This window comes from Epargyreus clarus, unplaced genomic scaffold (assembly GCF_041222505.1).
Source record: "Epargyreus clarus isolate Ecla_fem2 unplaced genomic scaffold, WU_Ecla_fem_2.2 ptg000015l, whole genome shotgun sequence".
NCBI lineage: Eukaryota > Metazoa > Arthropoda > Insecta > Lepidoptera > Hesperiidae > Epargyreus > Epargyreus clarus.
This window is the reverse complement of record NW_027332223.1, coordinates 2,273,121-2,294,636: the sequence shown is the minus strand read 5'-3', so window position 1 is coordinate 2,294,636 and position 21,516 is coordinate 2,273,121. Positions and strand designations below refer to the sequence as shown.

General features: G+C 35.0%; 1 protein-coding gene across 9 annotated transcripts in view; it reads right to left on the bottom strand.

Moving 5' to 3' along the window:
* sky (GTPase-activating protein skywalker) overlaps positions 1–21,516 on the bottom strand; it is a 92,374-nt gene that overhangs the window by 66,292 nt on the left and 4,566 nt on the right. For all 9 annotated transcript variants that reach the window (XM_073080295.1, XM_073080292.1, XM_073080290.1 and 6 more), the window contains exon 3: positions 3,284–3,486. In XM_073080295.1, coding sequence (XP_072936396.1) covers positions 3,284–3,486 — 203 coding nt within the window. The remainder of the gene's footprint in view (positions 1–3,283; positions 3,487–21,516) is intronic.

The following is a 21,516-nucleotide window of genomic DNA, read 5'->3' as shown; positions in this document are numbered from 1 at the left end:
TTGTTGTTTTGTACAATGTTCTGACCAACCATTTAGAGAATCATTATAGAAACTGTTATGTTGGAAACGCTGAGGTTCGGTAATAAAGGTTTGTAGTTATTCTAACGCCTTTTGATCATTACACTTGCAGGCGAAGGAAAAAATCTCTTGCTCTGAGAAGAACCTAAGAACCTAACTCGAGGAAAATACAGCGCTTCTGTTGAGGCCCCAAAGATCTCTTAAAGAAGAAGAAGAATTCTTAAAGTAAATTGTAAAGGAGTAATAACCTCTTTATCTCTTTTTTAACGGATGGATCCGCTTTTATTAGCTTGACCTGTATGTATGTATGTAACGGAATCATTGAACTCGATTTTTACCCACATTAAACGGTCCGATTAATTTTGAACAATTATCAAGAACCGATGACAATACACGATTTTAATAATTTTATCCCATTCTCCTCATCAGGATCGTCAGGAATCAGAATTAACGATTTTCCTCGTGCGATTTTAGCGTGGTTCTTAGTTTTTAAACTACAATTTGTATTTCTAATTAGGCCCACTTATATAAAACAAAGCTTTCAAGTTGAGTTTTATTCAATTTATTAGCACACCTCTAGGTAGTGACTCCCCTAGCATTCTCCTCTCCTAAAAATCCCCAAGTAATCTCCCTCTAGCCACTTATACCTTTAAACGAACATATTCTCCACCACCTGCAACCGCCACTCCTACAAGTTTGACAACAAACAATTAACACTAACAATACGTCTATTCAATATTTTTCTCTAATGAATAAAGTACCTGTGTCGTTGTAATTCATCTATTGTTACCGGCCGGCTAATTGCGATGCGAGAGACGATGTTACATAGTTACTGAGCGAGTGAATGGGTTCTGTCATCACCTATTGATAACTAATTTGTCAACCCTGCCAAATTTTCTTTGAAAGAACTTGTACTTTCATGTGACTTGCATGTAAGGAGAAAGACAGCCAAATTCTAAACCTTTGGAAATATATGAAAATAAATTAAACGAATCATAGTTACATTTTCCTTTTGTATTATTATAATTTTCAATGACTAATATGTGTATATTGTTATTAAAATATATCTTTTATGTGCAAATATAATATAATAAGTATAAGGACAATTTTACATTTAAAACTTTCCATCATAATTTACCTTAAAATTTTGGAATGTAGTGCTGTAAATTTCATTTTTCATAGCCACCATAAACTAAACAATATTTTGGCTGTAGGGCGTGCCAAAGAATGAGACACTACAGACATACGTTCGAAAAACATTACCCTCCCTAGCGGATAAAAATGAAAAGGTCAAAACCGTTGCGTGTATAATTGGACGGTGGTGTAACGTGCTCGTTGGTGTCGAACGCGTTAACTCAACTAAAGGTTAAAATTAAAAGCAACATATAATTATACTATGTACGGTGTTATCGTTATATTAATCTACCAAATTGTTTTCACAGTTCCTTTTATTCCAAATTATTTTCTATACTAGTGTTACGTTTTAAATGATTAATTTATCAAAAACATATTTTTTCCTTGTAAACTATTGTAGAAGCGGGAAAATTGACAAAAATTATCCTCTAACGAGTTTATTGTTGTTTCACGAATATATTGTTTTGTTTTCAATACATAGGTATAAAGGAACAAAAATTTCAAAATTAAACAAAGAAAAAAAAAACAATAAATAAAAAGGTAAAAAAATCAATGAAATTGAGAAGGTTTTAATGGGCAAAAATATAAAATAATGCTAAATGTAATTTCCCAAAAACCGGTATATTTTAATCCTATAATCTTCCTTGGAAAATTATTTTAGAGACATTTTTTACTGTAAGAAAATAATTGTATTAAAATGAATCAAATGTAGTAATTAGAAAAAAGGAAATTCTCATTCGAGTAATTTTCAGTGTGAAGCAAACGATTTGTACCGCTCAGTGACGCGAGCGCACGTTGATGTCGAACGCAAGGACTAACTACAGTTGTCGCTTGTCACGCGACGCAACTCACTCTGATACTTGTGTAGAGTTAAGCTGATCGATGTCTGTTTTCTTAGTTATTCAAAAGGAAAATGTATTTTATGAAACTCAATCTTCAGGGATTGTAAAGCTTATGGGACAGATCTTGATAGGACTCCAATCATAATCCTTAGATATCGGCATCTATAACTAACCATCAGGTGAACTACAAGCTCATTTGCTAAATTCATAAAGAGTATAAAGGACAATAGATATCATTATTTTTAATTTTGGAATTTAATTGTGAAAACTGTTCCGAAAATTTCTAATCTACTGACCTGTTAAACAGCATGTAGTTGAAAAAATATAACCACCTCCTTTTTGAAGTCGGTTAAAAAATACATAAAAACAATTGCACTATCTTCTATAATATCTTCTATAGCACAAAGGGAATTCTTAGTCACATCGATAACAATGATCACACAAGATAATTACTCACTCTAGTTATAATTAAACAAACAAAAACATTACAATTTACAAACTACCGTCGTATAGCATACATTTTTCCTTTGTTAGAAGGGCCGTGTTCACAAAATTGATTTTTGCGCGTCCTACAGATAATTTCATACGCAAATTAAGCACCGAAAATCAATATGAGATGGAGATACAAATTAAAGTCAAGTATTTTATTCGATGGTCACGAAATATCGTCGTTGAATACACGGAGTCTATTCAAAACGCAATTTCTTCTTAAACCGGCGGTCACGTAGTCACTCTCGGTATTTTTTTGTGCAAGTACAAGCAGAAAACAAGCGTGCAGTCTACCTGAGTTAAGTCACTGCCATTTATGGACACCGACACCGAAATCGAGGACTAAATTAGGATGCCTCGTGTAACTCCACCCCAAGGATGTTTTTCATTTGAAATTGTTTTATGAAGCAGGAAAATGTGTGACAATAGTGTCATCGCAGTCAAACCATGAATTATAGTTCAGTTAAAAGTTTATTAACAACCAAAAGTGTTAAGGATATTAGCAAAATATTGGTAATAAATCTAAATAATTTAATGTTTCACGAGTAAAAACCCATACATGACCACATATAAATTAACCTTGCTTGCAGCGTCTTTTTATCTGAGAGAACGATAACTTACTAAATATTTGGGAGGCGGCTCAGGGCAAAGTAAATAGACATGACCTTGGGGAAGTTAAGTGCGCGATTTCACGAGATAAGACCGTTATCGAGGCGGCATAAAATTTTTATACCACTCGAGCGAGAGCCGTTCGCCTTGCAAAATCGTCAAATGGAGTTGCATAATGCGAGTACACTGACCTGCGTAACCATGTCCCAGTAGAATCCGTCGAGCATGGACTTGCCATGTTGGTGTTGGCGGCAGAGGGCCGGCCAGAGCGCGGCGCGGACGGGGCTGTTGATCGGCCACGAGTTCTCTCTGATGAGGAGCTTGAGCTCGCGCTTGCGGCCTGGCTGGAGCAGGGGCTGGACTTCCTCGAAGGTCTTGAGGGGTGCCTTCTTGCCTGCGAATAAGGGCGAGGGTAAGCACTGCGTCCAGATGGGCGGCGGTTCGGCGGGGGCGAGGGAGTCGGCGCTGGGCGCTCGGAACGCGGCCGGTTCTATGTACATCGCGGTGGTAGCGCGGGGCACATGCTTTCGGTGCGCGCGCGCCTTCGGCACTGCCACCGCGAGCTTACCCAGCCTCCGGAAAACGCGATAGCGCCCCGGCTGTCACACTTCGATTGTTTATCACACCGTGCGAACGCCGCGCCGGTCCTTTCGACCGCACCGAACGCTAATTTTATTATATGTACTAAAAAAAAATAATAGAAAAATATTATTAGTACTACTGGGCTTATTTCCCTTATTATAATTTAACTATTGATATTTAATTACTTAACTGAAATTGTTTGTTATAAATCTTCAGAAGTAGCAAACGGATTATCAGGTTATCATAACTTTCTTAAAATATTTAGTAAAATATTTTACTTAAATTAGCTTTACCTAAAATAGACATTACGAAATAAGAACTACAAATAAACCTCAAACCTATTGTGCCTTTGTTTTTTGCTATAATTTCTGCAGTCCAATTAGCGGTTCGAATAAACATGGAAAATAAAAGCATTAACAAATCACCCAAAAAATGTAAACAAAGTGTTTGTATCGGGCACATACATATCAACGTGCACAATTATAAAAATAGTCATTGAATTATAGCAAAAACGCACGCAGCGAGCTGGACGCGAGCCAGGTACGGTTTGGGCGCACAAACCCGGCGAATGATTCGTGCATATTTATACGAACAACAATTATGACGAGCTTTTGTTGACAATTGGGCACAGTAATCCATTTTGACTGTAACTACGCCGCATATAGCTGAAGGCGAAAAATATCGAGAACTATAAATAAAATTGTCAAGCGTCACCGATTTTAAGAAACACTGAGCAGGAACGGTCCTTGATGGGTGGACGCCATAAGGATCATCTTTTGTAGATAGTTGTATTTTTGATTCTAAACCCCGACGGAGTCTAGCGCTCGTCCTTAAATCCGGTAACGGGATATTTTGTCACTAATATAACCACCGCTCTGCTATGATAAAGACTGCATCTAATTTTGTTATGACGTTTATTTTCTTTTAAACAGCAATAGTTTTCTATAATAATTAAAATGACGTTTAATTAACAGTTAAATTTATGTTTTATTGACTGACGTAATTTTTAATAGCCTTATTAGTGAATATAAACTAATTTATTATCACTATCAAAACGAAGCATAGTCACATTCTTAAAATGTCAATGTTGTAATAAGAATTTGGTTATTCCAAATATGTTCAAGTAAATTCCTATTGAAATAGTAATCATTATTGAAACAACAATCATTTGTAACGAGATTTTCTGGCACGTCACCACGAATAATAAGAAGAACATGTTCATCTAGCGTTTCCGAATACCAATAGCTCTGGCAATGGCATTTTGTGCATTACAAAATGGTTCATCAGTTGTACGTGGAAGTGAAATTAATTGGCAAGTGGTAAAACATTGAGGTGCGCCTGTGACACCTATTTCCTTATACATAGTAGCAATGAAGCATTTTTCTATTTAGGTTTCGTATAATACAGGCACTATTGAATACATGAGTCTTCAATTAGTTGTAGGCATGTATACATAGGCATGCAATTATATATTTATTCAGGTAAGGTTCCTGTCTAATTTAGATTTGGTTCTGGATTGCACGACTACTTAATACTAAGTGAACGGTGAGCTACATTCATCATTTACCTACCGTGAAACCTTGGTTTCTACGGCAGACCAATTTGGATGATTATGGAATAAAACCTTATTTTACGTAATAAAAAATATTATTTCATCTGATTCATTCTGTAGCTAATTGAGCCATTAATAATGCAATTATTATGCAACTTTACGGCCGTGAACGAATAATTGAGTTTACCATTAATTACAGCTAAAAACGTTTTAGCGCAAGAGAAATTCACCTATGTTACGTACCTAAATCTATACAATATAGAATAACCTAACATCATTCTCACAACGCCGGCGAACTATGAATATGCAAATTGAAACCACGAACTCCTTCCAAACTATACCCTTTCAAAATCAACATCTCCCAACCAAGTTTGTTATAATCCACACCCTCAATAAATTAGTTATCAAAACAAAGGGTTCCAAGTTACACTGAAACGTAAATTGAATACAGTTTCAAAGTTGTGTTATAACCTCATATATAAGCCTCGTAGAAACAATTATTACGCTATAATTAACTTGGCATTGTTGTAACAATAACAATAATAATGCTATTTACATAGCAAATTAAATCAATGTGCATGTCAAAAATAACTTTAACGTATTTAAATTATGTTATCAGCCTAAACATAAGAGCCAAAGCCTCAGAGGGAACGCGTGGTGAAATATGTTGTGCTATTCCGTAGCGTAGCAGACCTAAAAACGCTATTGTGAAGATGATATTCAAAGTTGATCATGAAACTTGACGACAAAAAAAAACAAAAAATCCAAAATGGGTACATAGGACCACATACAGTACAGACGGGTTAAGTCGAACTACAACGCCTGATAACGCGAGGTTATCTTGGCAGTCTCAGCGCGTTCTTCAGCTAGTTAGATGTTTAAACCCGCCGTGATCATGTTCATTGATTTGTGCTATTTTTACTGATCGGGTTTTCTGTACCACTAAACTTTGTGATATATACGTGTAAGTAATATTTTGCGAAGTATTTTCTTTACAAAATAGATAGCATATTATACAAGTGTTGTCGTGTAGTTAAGTATAAGTGTCTACATTAACTTAAAATTCATTAAAAAAATAAGTTGTCAGTTGATACAAATACTACAAATCATTATTAAGGTCATACAAAGTTCTCAGTTGAAGACAACACGCGATCAAGACAGCGTGCTAGTAACTTGTAATAATAATAGATTGGGAATAATGTTTCGGTTCGCGTATTTTGTAAAGTTACAATGAAAAGAAAAAAAACAGTTATGACGATACTGTGATTTTAAATGCAAATCTAAGATTGTAGCATAGTTAATTAGACACTAATGATTTTGTATATTTAATTACAAAACTATATCCAGATAATCTTTTGATTGATTGAAATAAATACTATTTATCATCAATGCCTACACTTTAGCATTTTATGTTAACAAGCAACCCATCTGATGCTAAATGGCTACTGCAGACCCTCGCCAAGAAATTAGTCCTATCTGAACTTATGTAATCAACGATGTAATTAAGAACAAGTAAAGTTAATCTCCTAAAGTTTCCATGGTGAATGAATTTTCAAAAAATCTTAGCAATGCATGCTTATAGGCCACTAATTTAATTTGAGCATTTTTTGTCTGTCATTGTTGGATTATTATTAAGTAGACGACGTTCTAAAAAGTGTTGTTACTTTAAAAAACCTCTACTTAAAAAATAAACGGTTTTCTATCAGTACAATGTCAACAAAGCGCTTTAGATCAACAAAGTGGATTGTTTACGGAAATTTTTGATGTTGTCAATGATCCGTCATTGTTATTGCTTAATTCGTTATCTCCTTAGCGTCATTAACATAAGATAAGCAATAATTAATGAGTCACGTAATTATACTATGGAAATTTGCTAATTCATTTCACTTATTAGTATTTTTTATGAATCGACAGGTTGCTCCGGTATTAAGATAAACACCTATCTTACCGAGCAAGGCTTTGCCAACGTCGCAAATTACGAAGCTGTCAATGTTTCCTTTATGTTTGTCATTGTTGTTTCACTTATGCCATCATCTTTAATCCCATAATGTACTATTCTAGGACACTGCTTTCCCCTTAGAATTAGAATGGTTAAGATGAAATTATAATCCGAATAGCTGAAAAGGCAAATTGGCAAACTTTACACCCTTATAAATAGTATCGTTCGAGAGTTCTAAATGCTAAACATGCGTGAGAACGCATGTAGGTTTCCTCATAGTGTTTTCCTACGCCATTTATGCAAGTGATTATAATATTAAATTATTTTTAGATACGATGTTTAAAAATTAGTAAATCAGATACGTGTACGAAATTTGTATCCCGAAATTCTAGTTTGGCATCTCGCACCCTATTATTACTTTTAGAATTATATTTTAAAAAATAATCTGTACTTTAATGATTTAATCACTTTACCTAACAAGCAGGTTTACATTTTAATTTTGTATTCAAAACGGAAACTCGTGAGACATCGGAACATTATCGGAGAAAATTAATTGGCGAATTTTATTTAATTGCATAATACACTGCAATATATTAGTCATTATAATATTCAATTATTATAAAAAAAAACTGTAGCGATAATGGACATGAAATTCGAAGTCATACTCATAGTCGAAGGTAAAGAAAAACATCATAAGAAAATCTTATACCGGAGACCTCTTAAAATTCTATTGATCTGGACAGTGCGGACTTGGCCGGTTTTGGTTGACTTTGCTCTGCGGTGATGGACCTTAGCACTCATTCAGTGTGGAGATTCGTCCCCAGCAATGGAACAGTAATGGGTCGACAATTGCGATTGCTTAGAAATGACGAATCAAACTATTAATAGCACTTCACGTATCAGTAAGAGTATGCGATTGTTGCTTTATATTGTGAAACATCATACAATTACTGGGAAATTATTCAATTGGCTGTAGGTATACCGTAGGTATAAATGACAAAAATATTTTCTGAGAAACATTTTCGTTGTCCTCAACATTATATTATTCGTGTCATAATTTTGAAATAATGCTTTTAGGGAAGCTTCAGTAATATATATTATTTTTAAATTATTCTTTTTTGGATTTTTAAGTTTATAGGTGCCATAGGAAATGCCGGTTTTAAGAGTGGACGCCGCGCGTAAACTAATAAAAAAAACTAAACAAATACTAATAAAATATTAAAAATAACTATTTTTGATTTTGATTTGATTAGTGATAGAAGACGGTGAAAGGTATACCATCTTAAAGCTACATAATTCAAACATAAATAATAAAAAATATATATAAAATAGTTTGATAGAACATGCCGAAAATTATTTTCAATAAACTTAACGATTAATACGATTATGAAACAAATGTTATTTCACAATTGACGTAAAGGTTACAACGTGAAAGAATTTTATCATTTACAACCGCTAAAGAAATTAAGTTGTAAAAGTCCTTATCTTAGTACATTAATCAACTTCCTTTAAGTTATTTTTGAGGGTCATATAGATAACTTATATTTATTTACATATGTATAAATAATACGTTACATATATTCATATGATATCTTGATTATAGAATATCAAATAGTCAAATTGATAGCTGTAGAAGTGCATGAATTCAAACACGTGTATTTTAGAACCTAGAAAACCTTACAAGCAATAATCTTTTGGAGAATCTACTGTTAAACATGAAATGTCTTAATAAGCGCTATTAAATTTATTTAGCAGTGTAGCAGATTACCTATATCTAAAATGTTTCGGAAGGTTGGGCTGATGTTACATTGAGCTTCCAAGTTGAGCTACGACTACGACCGGCGCCTAAACGTGCTCGAGATATTACGTTTAATTGCTTCAACTAGCTTCACAAAAGCAGCTAAATCTTCACTTTTTAAATTACCATGTCTACTGGAGCCCGTACACTTAACTAAACTGCAGCTGCAATTTATCTTATCGACTATATTTACTACAACCCAGTCATAAAAATGTTTATTGAATTGTGCATAGGAACCAAGGACGGTTGGTGCGTAAACGGCTTTATATTATCTACACTTGAAGACACAAATACGAGATGCTTGGAATATAGAAAAAATCCAGTCATAAGATGACTCATATGTATATAATTTTCACCATTTTGGACGTTATTTCAGTGCTATTTATTTATTTACTCTTTTACCTTTTTTACATAAATTATATATTTAGTTAAAAATAGGGATATAAGGAACACTTATTGTTTAATGTAAAAATGGAATGTTTTCACGTGCAATATTATATAAAAAATAACATGTTATATAGGCACCATATAGGTACTGTTCATGTAGTCTTCAGCTTCGTTACGAAGCAACTAAAGAGGACTTCTGGAAATGCCGACTTAACAACATGAGACTTCAAACAGCCCAGTCAGCAAGCCCGCGAAGAACGACAGTAGAAGGCATAAAAAGAACTTTTTTCCCAAACAGACTTTGATGGAGGTACCACCCATTAGGATACTCCGGTTGCGTTTTGTTGGAGATATCAAAATCTACGTAGCGCTGAGGAAGGGGTTTTAGTCTGGTAAATCAAACGTAACCGGGTGTCTCTTAAAGGCACTGTGGTACCTTTTAATGGTCTTTTTTATAATATGGAAGTAGCAGACGAGCATGCAGTCCACCTGATGGTAAGTGGCTACTGCCGCCCAAGGACATCTGTAATCAACCCCAGATAGGATTAAATATTCCTACCTGAGGTCGGCCACAGATGCGCCGCTCCTGATGACTAAGCTGCAACGCCTCGGAAAAGTCTGTCTCCCTTACCACATCCTTCAAAACGGAACACAGCAGCGCCTAACACTGCTGCTATTAGATAGAAATAGGTGTGGCGGTGGAGCCGCCAAAGTCGAACCACGAAGGGTTCTGCCACCTTCCAAAAACAAAGGGAAGGGTTTTTCTTAGGTACCTAGAAAAGAGGCACCATCTACACATTCCCTACATTCTAAAAAGCGGAAGACAGAAACATCAATGATGTTGTTTTCCTACTCATCGTTCAAGTATAGATACTGTAGCAAAATTATGTAATCTTATTTACTGTAGATAAAGTTATCATATTGGTTAAGCACTTGTACCTACCGTGGCTATCTTTTTGTTCAGAATAATGAGTATCTTGGTGGTGCTAGACGTATTGTCTAATGCGTACAGACATGCGGATTATAAATAAATAATTACAGAAAAAGAAATTACCCAAATTACAGTCGTGCCTATCTGCAGCTATAATGCGAACCTAATTATATTTAATGTCTATTTTAATATTTTATTTTATTACTTGTTTTTATCTTTTTAGTTAATTACATTTTAGCAATCGTCTTTGTAATAAATTGTTTAATTTTAAGTCATGCGCGGTCAGGCAAACATTTGAATTAATTTAGATTTTTGTTCTAGCTCTAGGCATTTTTATACCTACTCGGAGTAGAAGGTACACATCACGAGGAGAAGTGCTGTTGGTTGTTGAAAGTGGTAGTACCCTTCGTGCGTTGACTCCAAAGGCCTATTTCTGCTCAATTGACTTCATTATACGCTCGTTTGCTACTTCTATGTTATAGAAAAAAAGAAGGACAAAGTCTAGCATGATACTATTACTGAAAGAATCGTCATTTGTATCTAATAATACTCTATCAGCAAAGCATCACACGTTTACATTTCCCGCCAAAATACCAGCCTACGTCAGCAATCACCGAACTGCCATTTCAATTTGGTTTCCGGTCAACGTGAGACGGATTGCGGATATCGGAATGGAAACCGCAACGGATATGACGTCGATTCAAGAGATGACGTCTTCAGATGTCACATTATAAAAACGAAGGTCTTGTGGACACTTTAGTTTACTCGTATTAAATGAACTCGTATCGTTTTGATATTAGTAGTCAAAATATTTGTAAAAAAATCTTGCTTGTAAAAAATTGCTTCACAAAATGCTTTTTCAACCTCACTAGCCTAACAACGTTTTGCAAAATATTTAATTCATGGAGAAGAATGGAGACGTAACACATTTTACCCATAAAAAAATATTTACAAATTAATAATAATGACCCGAGCCAACTTAAGCTAATGGAGCTAATGCAGCTGGAGCTTTTTCAGACCACACGATTGAAAAATGTTTTTTGCGAGCTATTTATTAAATGATCTGTTAAATTTTTTGAGACATTCGTGATATGATCATACAACTGCATATTGTATTTTATATCGACGATAGATCAACGCAGTGTTAACTGTGTTAAGTTGTGCCAAGTTTTGGGTTTAAACCGGGAAAAACATGTTTAAATTATAAATAAAAATATTTTGGTAACGGCATGATTTTGGGTATTTGGGTATAAATGTAGGAATTCTAGTGAAGAGCTTTACATGCTTCCCGCGATGTATAGGATTAAAAATAATTCTCATACAATTACACACATAGCCAGCTCCAATAAAAGACCTTTCATAATGAATACTCAGTACTCACGAGGAAAATACAGTTTAATAGGAATTACGCCCATTAAGAACAAGAATTAAGCATGTTCCGTGAAAATTGCAAGGCTATTTTCTTAAGCTTATGATTCAGAATTACTGATAGTTTATATGCAACATCAGATCATTATTATGATTTCCGTGAAAGATAGGAGGAAAACCGGGAAATCTGAAATTGGTCCAAAAATCCGAGTGGAAAAATCGAGAAAAACAAATGACAATTATTGCTATAAATATCCTGCTAAGAGAGTGTATGAAACGAAAAGAAATTCGCAATAACAACAATGCAAACGAAAATTATAGGTTTTATTTTAAACATTGAAGTAGAAAACGGATCTTCATTTGATGCTTAGTGGCTTCAGCCGCCCAAGGACATTTCCAATTAACCAGAAAACTTAGAGTCCTTTAAGCGTGAGTATTTTAAAAAGATAAGTATTCAGTACAGTACTCAAATATGTGCAACCGATATTGCAATATCGCTATCCGTATAGCACCAACAACTTGGGAGGTACGACTGTCAAATTCTGCAAATATCACGTTGAAAGCACCTCAAAGTATTCGCAACACGGGGCTCTCGAGGGACCCGAAAATACGGCAACAGCAACTCAATTATTCGGAGATTGCGCGGGTTGCTTTAATCTCGAACTCGTTAAAATTATTCAAATTGCGAACCATGTAATTGGATCGCTGAATGCGAAACGAGTTACCCAACCTACACCTTCTATAGTGTTATAAGTAAGGCATAACCTTTGATATTTGACTGTAGGAAGCTACGCTTTAACTCGTCGTCAAATAGTGGAAATTTGTCGTTCTCCTGGGATAACACTACCGCCATACTCGTACTTACTTCTATTTGCCTTGTAATAACATTGTAGTGCTGCTGTTCTATTTTGAAGGGCAGAATTTTAAGGCATTCAGTCTTAAATCTTATTCTACAAATTGATATGAAGTAGATAATTGTACAGATGAAAGTTCTATACAAAACAGATATTCTATTTAAAATTAGTTACAATCGTCCAGTATGTCTAGTCATGATCGGTTGGCAAAGATTAAGCAACGAAGTGTACGGTATGATAAGCAGTACATCGTGGATGCCGGTTTGACAACCAACACTAAATCATTGGACATCGGTCTTCGAAAATATCAGACATAGGTTGGTTCAACCAAACGCACTTGCGTAGATGGAATGGATGAATGCTTCAGGCTAATGTGTCTTAAAGAGTTACACCCATTTATACGCAATAATCCGCAACATTGCCTACCCATCACAATATCACAAATATAACGCAACGTTTTATTGACGCAACATTTACGAGCACATTACCGTAATAAAATCACGGGATTAACGAACAATGAGCAGTTAACGTGAACCGTGAACAATTAATATTTTATTAACGATCAAAACCGAGTTTGGGATTTGTGGCGACAATTTATACTTTAACTAATGGTCTAATTTGTGGTCCGGTTATTAACATTTAACTAGATTACCCTTTGGCAAAGGTCGCTTTTAAATTTGCACATTTCCGTTGACCCCGTTATATAAATGGCTCCCTATTACAGAGAGGTCAATCTGTATTCTGTAGATATTCTAAGCCACATTGACTCCTGATAGTAAATATATTATTTTTGATACAAGCATGTCCAAATCATTTTTATTTATTGAACGAGCTTTTGCCCGCGGCTTCGCTCGCGTTACGAAGTAATATTTTCCTCCCCTATTGCATCCCCATGGGGGTAGAATTGATCAAAATCCTTTCTTAGCGAATGTCTACGTCATAACATCTACCTGCATGCCAAATTTCAGCCCGATCCGTCCAGTTTGGGCTGTGTGTTGATAGATCACTATGTCAGTCAGTCACCTTTGAGTTATATATATTTAGATACTGATATTAACTTGCACTTTTTACGTCGATTTAAAGTGTAAGTTTCGGTAAATATAAATATGTTAATGAACATTGTATAGAATACTTTTTGTCTGCCACGGCACACTACTGATAACCTCTGTGTATGTAACCGCATGTAGATGTACATAAGCTCTAATAAAACAACAACCCTCTGCCTACTACCTAAAGGGACGCGGTAACTAAGCACATGGAAGCTATAAACAAAACAAAAATAAACAATGAACGCTCAGATAATAGCGTGATGCTTAGAACAAAAAGAGATAGAAATAACCTCGAAAACTAATATTAAAGCACACTAAAATTTTGGTAGCATTCACATATTCATACAATACCAAGAAAATCATGCCGATTGCGTTCATTACAAAGAATAATCTTAAATGAATCATTGCGTTATCTTACACTAATGAATACATGGAAAAAAATATCATTGCGTATCTAATTCGACATCATATTAAAACTGATTCGAAACATTCGATCATCAATGTATTTTTCAGCAAGGTGGTGTCTGTTTTTCTTTGTCTGAGACTTAGAGAGTAATTAAAACCGAAGCGTGCTAACACCAGGTGTCGCTTTACACGCGCACGTGTTTGTAAAACAAAAGACGCCCTGCATTCACCCCTCAGACCTTGAACTTACAAACAAACGCAAACTGGGATAGAAATTATTCCCTTAACAAAGTGAAGTGTGTTCCGTGCAGATGTAACGCCCCCTATATTTATTTTTGTTTAATAAAACAATGGTTATATACACACGTTTGTGTACTAAGACTTTGATTTAAAGTAATGGGATTACAATTCCGATTATTTGGCGGTATTTGCGTAGAAAAAAATAATGAACTGGAATTCATACAAACGTAATTATTATTGAAGAGGAACTGTAGTGTATTTATTTATCTTTATACCTCTGTATAGCATCTTCAGATTATTGGTGAAAATATTTTGTTTATAAAAGTACCGGATCTGAATTAGAAAGATACGATACGGCACGAAATTTAGCTAAGGTTTTGTCTATCCTATGTATTTTTTCATAGAAACATGAGTAATTAAAGAAAGAAGATATAAACAATTTTGCCACTGTAGATCCAGAATTTATGGTAGTAGATGGTTCAGACATAGCTGCTGCAAACAAAACTGTATTACGTTAATATATTTACTTGAAATAAATATGTATTATTATCTTATCACAAAAACGTTGATAAATCATAACGTAAGAAGTTCAAAGTCCACCAGACTGGCCAAGTGAAACTTCGTCGAGAACTCTTATGTATGAAGGCTTTTTCAAGACGTTTTACTTGGCCTTGACCGTTTCAGTATGATATAATCAAACTATATGATACTTTTTAATAAGTACACAACTTGTAAAATCATACAGAATCAGTGAGTTTCGAATCCCTGAACCCCAGCGTGAGACTGAAATTCATACCAGTAGGCCGTCACTGCTGTTTCTTCAGCTTATTTAGGTGATACAAATTTCTTTTGTCTTATTTTCAGATACTTATCTGTGTTGCGTCTATATCTTAAAAACTGCAGAACCGCTTATGTAAAGATTTTTACATAAAAATATACATACTTTAAAAGAAATGATAATGGATACTTTTTGTCTCTACAATACTGTAAGCTTTACCTCTTACACAGAAAACCTTCGCACGGAAACGCACGCAGGTGGAGCAGACAAACTACTTTTACATTAATAATGGCGCGCAAACAATCACATATCACATTACTGCATTCCTAGCTAATGCAGATCATAATCATAATGATTAAAACCAAAACAACATATTCTATAGACGCGAACCCATAATTAGGGTTAGAGCTACTTTCGCCAGATGGCGTGCCCTCCGCCGCCCCGCGGTGCGCACGCGCACGCCATTGGGCAGAAAATCACGCCATACTCCGAGCAAATCTATGCTAATTGTATGTATGGACACGTGCAAAATATTACCGTGTAATTTCTTACAATTAGTGTTTTTAAATTATAAGCCTTAAAATATAAGAGCGTTACTTTCTCGACATTTTATGATTTTTTCATTTCAGTATACATATTAGGCTAGCTGATGGCTGCTTTTTTTTATTTTACTACTTAGGTACAGTACTACTAATACTACCAAGTATTCTTTATCCTATTTCTGGGCATGGCCGTTATGAGGTAAGGCTCTAAATTACCACTTTGGCAAAGTGCGTATTCCTAGATTTCACATACCTTCAAGAACACTACACAAAATTCTGATTATTCGGGACATGCACAATGTTTTCCTTAACCATAAAAGCGCATACTTCATTATGTATACGAATGCAGTAAAGACTAAAAAACAAAGATTTCAACCCGGCCCTAAGCACTATAATGCAGAAATCCATACCGCTCTATCATTGTTTGTTCCCATATGGCTCTATACACTCCGGACGTCCGCTCCACCGCGCCGTCGGAAGTATATTCAACACTTAGGAAACGTTATAACCGGTTAGAACCGGTGATAAGAGCCAGCCACTTGATATAACGCGGCTTATCCGTGTGCTGATAACGCGGGCCATTATTTAAGATGAGATCTTCGAGATAACGACCGCGACCCAGATATAGCGTAGGTAATAGCTACCCACACAATGGATGCTCGTAAAACATTATAACTTAACACAAGGTAAGCACAATAAATAATAACGCTTTCTAAAGGATTATAACTTTACACTGATTGGATGCTATGATGAATTTTTTTATGAAAAATTTGTAAGTAAGGAACAGTCCACCATATACGTAATATTTTTTTTTATGATCAGTTTTTATGAAATTGTAATTTCCAAATGATCTCACATATTATAAGAATAGAAACTGCGTAAAGTCGGTAAGAGAAGTAACTCTGGTATAGTAATACTACCCTGCAGGACTAAGTCAGAACACTGCGTGCAAATGTCTTTCACATCACACCTTTCGAATGAGACCACAACAGCTCGTAACTAAACAATGCCGTTATAAAGCAAAATGTATTATGGTGACAGTATCTTCGCAGTCAAACCACAACTTCTTCGGGTTCTGTTAGATTTCGAGTAATTGAACTTTATTATTGTATAAGAAGGTACTTGGCCACTTTAATGGAGTTGCGATAAATACGTACTTATTCCTTCACAAAATTCCTCAACCATTTCGCACGCTCACAGCAATAAACGCATTCGATCCCTTAATCGATCTAATTATCGAAACGAACCACCCATCCGCAATGCATCACTTTCATCGCTACTCTCCCAGCGTACAAGCAATTAACTAGATCAAAATATAGGGGAAAGTCAGCCATGTATTACATACAATTTACTTTCACGCTAATGTTATCTCGCTAATCCGATTCGCTGATTTGTTACATTTGTGACGCTTCTGCAACGTCAACTATTGTTTTCGTTGTTTGTTCAGTTTTCATTGCAATAGAATCGTTATAAAGTTATATGCTTTACAATCGACTTATTCCTCCCATTATAAATCTTTTATTATTCGCAGTAATACTACGGATATGAACGCAAGCGGGGTACCTATCGACAAAAATTAGTATTATAATTTATGTACAAGAACTCTTTCCGGCTTAATTATGTTATTGTAGATGACGCGTACTTCAATTTGTTTAATTATTTATTTTCTTTTTATATCATCTGTATTGTCTTATATTTATCTGTGTTTGTTATTCTCTTTTATAATGTTGAGTTGTCAAAGAGCCTTGTCATGATATATTTGAGTTGCTAATTAAATTCTTGGATATTGCTTTCTATAATCTTTTCGTGGTTATAACCCAAGCATCGTTGGTCCACAACAGTTATAATTAAAACATACAATTTAATTTGGTCCCACTTTAATTTTCAGATTGGCAAACATTTTGCTAAGAACTAGGTTATAAAAAGTATGTACTTAGGTGTTACGAGTCTACATAAACATCTACCTAGTATTTCAAAATTACCTGGAAAGAACTTGTCCACTATCTTGCGCTTAGTTATGAAAGAAATATCGTTAAAACTTCTGAAAGGTCTCAAGAGCTGACGCAAAGGGAACAAGAAAGGGTCTTCAATTAATTTAGAAAAAGTATAAAGTAAGGTCCTCTAGGGAATCTCATCACAATTTTTCGCTTTCTTTCGTAGAATCGATTTACGGACCTTTTGAATTCGGAATGCTTGGCTATTCTATTACGATTATAGCACCCTTTCAGATTTGAACTCGGTAATGTTATGCAAATTGAAAACGGAATGAGAGGACCTTATTTACGAGGTAAGGAATTTTTCATCGTAATACCAACGGATCCGCAAAAACATACGGGAGACGGACTAAACTTTTAATATCAAACAAAAAGTAAAAAAAATACATATCATTCCCACATCTTAACGAATCTTAGATATATATCATCATAATATGACTACCAGTTTTATGTACATAACGTGTTATTACCTTTTCAGTTTATTTTTATAATATTTTTGTCATCCACAACAACACCTACATCATTATTGATCTTGACTGAACAGACGTCACTTAGTGTGCAAATTAAGCTAAGTATAGCTTTAATTAATATTACATTAAGTATAATTCGAGGACTTTTCTATAAAATTGCACAAAGTCCATCATCATAGATTATATCACAATGGGCGTAATTTAGGGGGTCCGAACCGAGAGCGAGAAAAAGCGAGAAAACGAAATTCTTCAAACAGGAGCTTCTTCAAACAGGAGGAACATTTTTAAAGGACAAACAGAAGCTATATACACGGGGCCCTCTCATTTTCAGAAAAAAAAACAAATACGAGGCCCTTATTTTTATAGGTTCAAAAGTCTGATGGCGTGAAGAAGATAATAAGAAATTGCTGATCGGACGACACCGGAAGAGATGAGGAGTAAGGAAGATAATTAGATAGGCAGTGTACATTTGGCAGAAGATTACACATGAATAGGCAATCTTGATCCAAATAACATAGAGAGAGCTAATGGGAAATACGTTAAACAGACGTAATCGTTAATTACCACCGCATTTGTACGCATCATGTCGTTCTTGCCCGACTAATTAACAAGTGAAATCTGTTTTGTGTTGGCGAAAATTTCAAAATAAACTCACGTTGAGTAGTGGTTCCGTCAGTTAAGGATATATAGTTTATTAAAGGCATTCGTTTCAAACGTTTTGTTTCCTTAATTGTTAAAAATAACTGAAGTAAGAAAAAGTCATGTAAGGTAGTATATTAATATAATGGCCGCAAGTTAAAATAAATTATGACTGTTCCGTTACGAGACAGAAACATTTTATTTTGACTGGATGAGTTATATATTGGATTCGACAATATAGCAGCTTAGACTGCTATATCGCCGAATATATAATAAATAAAACACAACAAAATCTATGATTACTTAGAAAATAACTGCTTCGCTCGGTCAGAGTTCGATGACAATAGTTCATTTTATCTACCCTTTCGATCGATTTTTATCGATCAAACAAACTCATTTTCGCATTTATAATAATAGTTATGGTTTGTGTAATTGTAAAAAAAATCGATAACAATTTTTAAAAGGTATTGAAAATTGGAAACCGTGCCCCGGGCACCTTGTAACTTACATACATACATTTATTTCAAGTATAACAGTATTATCTGTAGTACAAATGAAGAGCAAAATTTGAATCAGAAATTACCATATAAATACACTGAAATGCATACAAATTTGAAAACCATAACTGTTATTGTTCATTCATTACATATGTCGTAAGTCAAAGAGTTATCCTTGAGGTTAATGCTAAATTTAAGTGTAGCGATCTCCATTATTATTGCGTAATTAATTTTTGAGAACAGCTTCCAATAAGACAAGAGATGAAAAGGTTATAAATGAGCCTGCCTCGAAAATACGTTGATATTTTTAAGGTCAATATGGACATTGGACATTCATAATAAAAGCCAGGTTGTATTAAAATACTAGTCGCGTGTCGCGTTGCTACTGTTGTTATCGCAAGTATTAAGTTCAAATGTGGCATGTCTTACCACACTTATAATCAATAACAAAATATAAGATACAGGTGGGTGTGGCGATGGTGGTTCCAGAATCAATCCACAAAGGATTCTACCATTTTCACATTAAGGGATCCAATGTAACACACACACACACACAATAAAGAAAACTAAACTCTTTTATCTATGTGTATGTGACCGTGCGTGATTGTGACTTCATGGGCCGACGTACAATTTCATAGGAAATTGAGTGCACGTTTCAGGATTAGTCTATGTATGAAACAGTTTGAAGCAAGTTGGAATCTGTTGGATAGGTTAAGGTAAACCATTGTTCGTGGTGTTTAGACAGCGCGATGCACAACACGTCTCCGAGTTTCACAAACATCGCCGCAACAACGATACGGTGTTGTTTCGTGGAAATTTCTTCTAGTCTGTGGACTACTTAATAAAATGCTACGGATATTGTCTGAAAGACAACGCATGGCTTTAAAGATTATTTTAAGGTACAGACAGTGAACGTGCCAGACATGGGGCGTGGCAGACAAAATCATATCGCACACGCTCTGTCTGTAGTCTGTAGGTACATAGATGTGAACCAACGCGTGGGAATAGAAGCGTGAAATTTTTCACAGATCTTAAGTACTTAGTTGGATTCATTATCCTCATCCAGTGATTACTGTAGCTGTATTCGCATTCGAGTTATAGGTGGTAAGGGATCTTACTAAAACCTTAAAATTAAGCATATGCTTACAAGGAAGTCACAATTTGTTCTAAGAGGTAACAACATGTTTGTAGCCGTCGTTAAATACGACTTTAATACTATAAGCAGTCGATTACAAAATGTCTTTTAGCGGCAATTATCGTTTACTATATAGTGAACAGTATCCTCGTTTACTTCAACAATTTCATAAAAACGACAAATTACTAGAGTCCTTTAATACCACAGCAATTACTGAAACTCAACGACGCATACAAAAGCTATAAAAATAAAGAAACTATTTAAATGACTGTCCCTTGAAAGCCACCACAGAATTACAGTGCAGATAAATGCAGAAATTTACATTTCAAAACTGGGTCGCCTGTATTGAGTGCGGAATGGGTGCCGTAAAGCTGGTGGCATACTTGTGATGGAGAATGGCGTAGAATAAAAATAAAGCGGTGGCTTTATGAAAAGCTGGGTTATACGGGCACATGTATAGAGGAGCTATAAAGTCATAAATGTTTGCGCGATGGAAAACTGTTCATGAATGTAGAGAAAAATCGTGTTCATACAGGATTTGTTTTACCATCGCCGTGAAACTATCATTAAATAAATATATAAGGCTTAGGCCTCCTCCGCTGGCCAAGTATGGATTAGTTGTCTTTACAACTTTGAGAACTTTATACATACGTCCCAAAAAGAAAACCTCACAAAATCTCTTCGTAAGTAACTTTATCTTAACAAGCCCTTTAGACCAGAATACACATGGTAGCCCCATGTAAGACACTTAGGCTATCACTAAAAAAATATTGAAGCTACAAGCAAAACCCGAAATATGCTAATGCTACCTAATAGCTAGCAAGGCCTATCGTTCATCCTCTCACAGTGAGACAAGTTTAAAGTAAACTGCTCGTTTAAATTTCATCATGAATTTAATAAATGAAATACGGCAAAAGCCTAGCGCTCTAGTTTTTCGATTTTTCAGTGACGTTATTTTTATCTGCAACGACCTGCAGTGTAGCTTCGTGAACTTCGAAACAACTTTTATGATTGCCAGAGATAGCTAACAGTTTTGCCTGACTTTTTGTCATTTCTGCTAATGCTTTGAAACTTCAAGTATTGGATCACGAATTAAATAAAATACCTACTAATCTTGGAATTTTCCGGAATAACATTTTTTAATTACTAACGACTTGATAAATACAAAGTCCCAGATAAATATGTCAACTTAACGTAATATTTCCTATGCACTTACTTAGGTTTGGATAAATATTATTCCATAAAGGGTGCCTAAACTAGTACA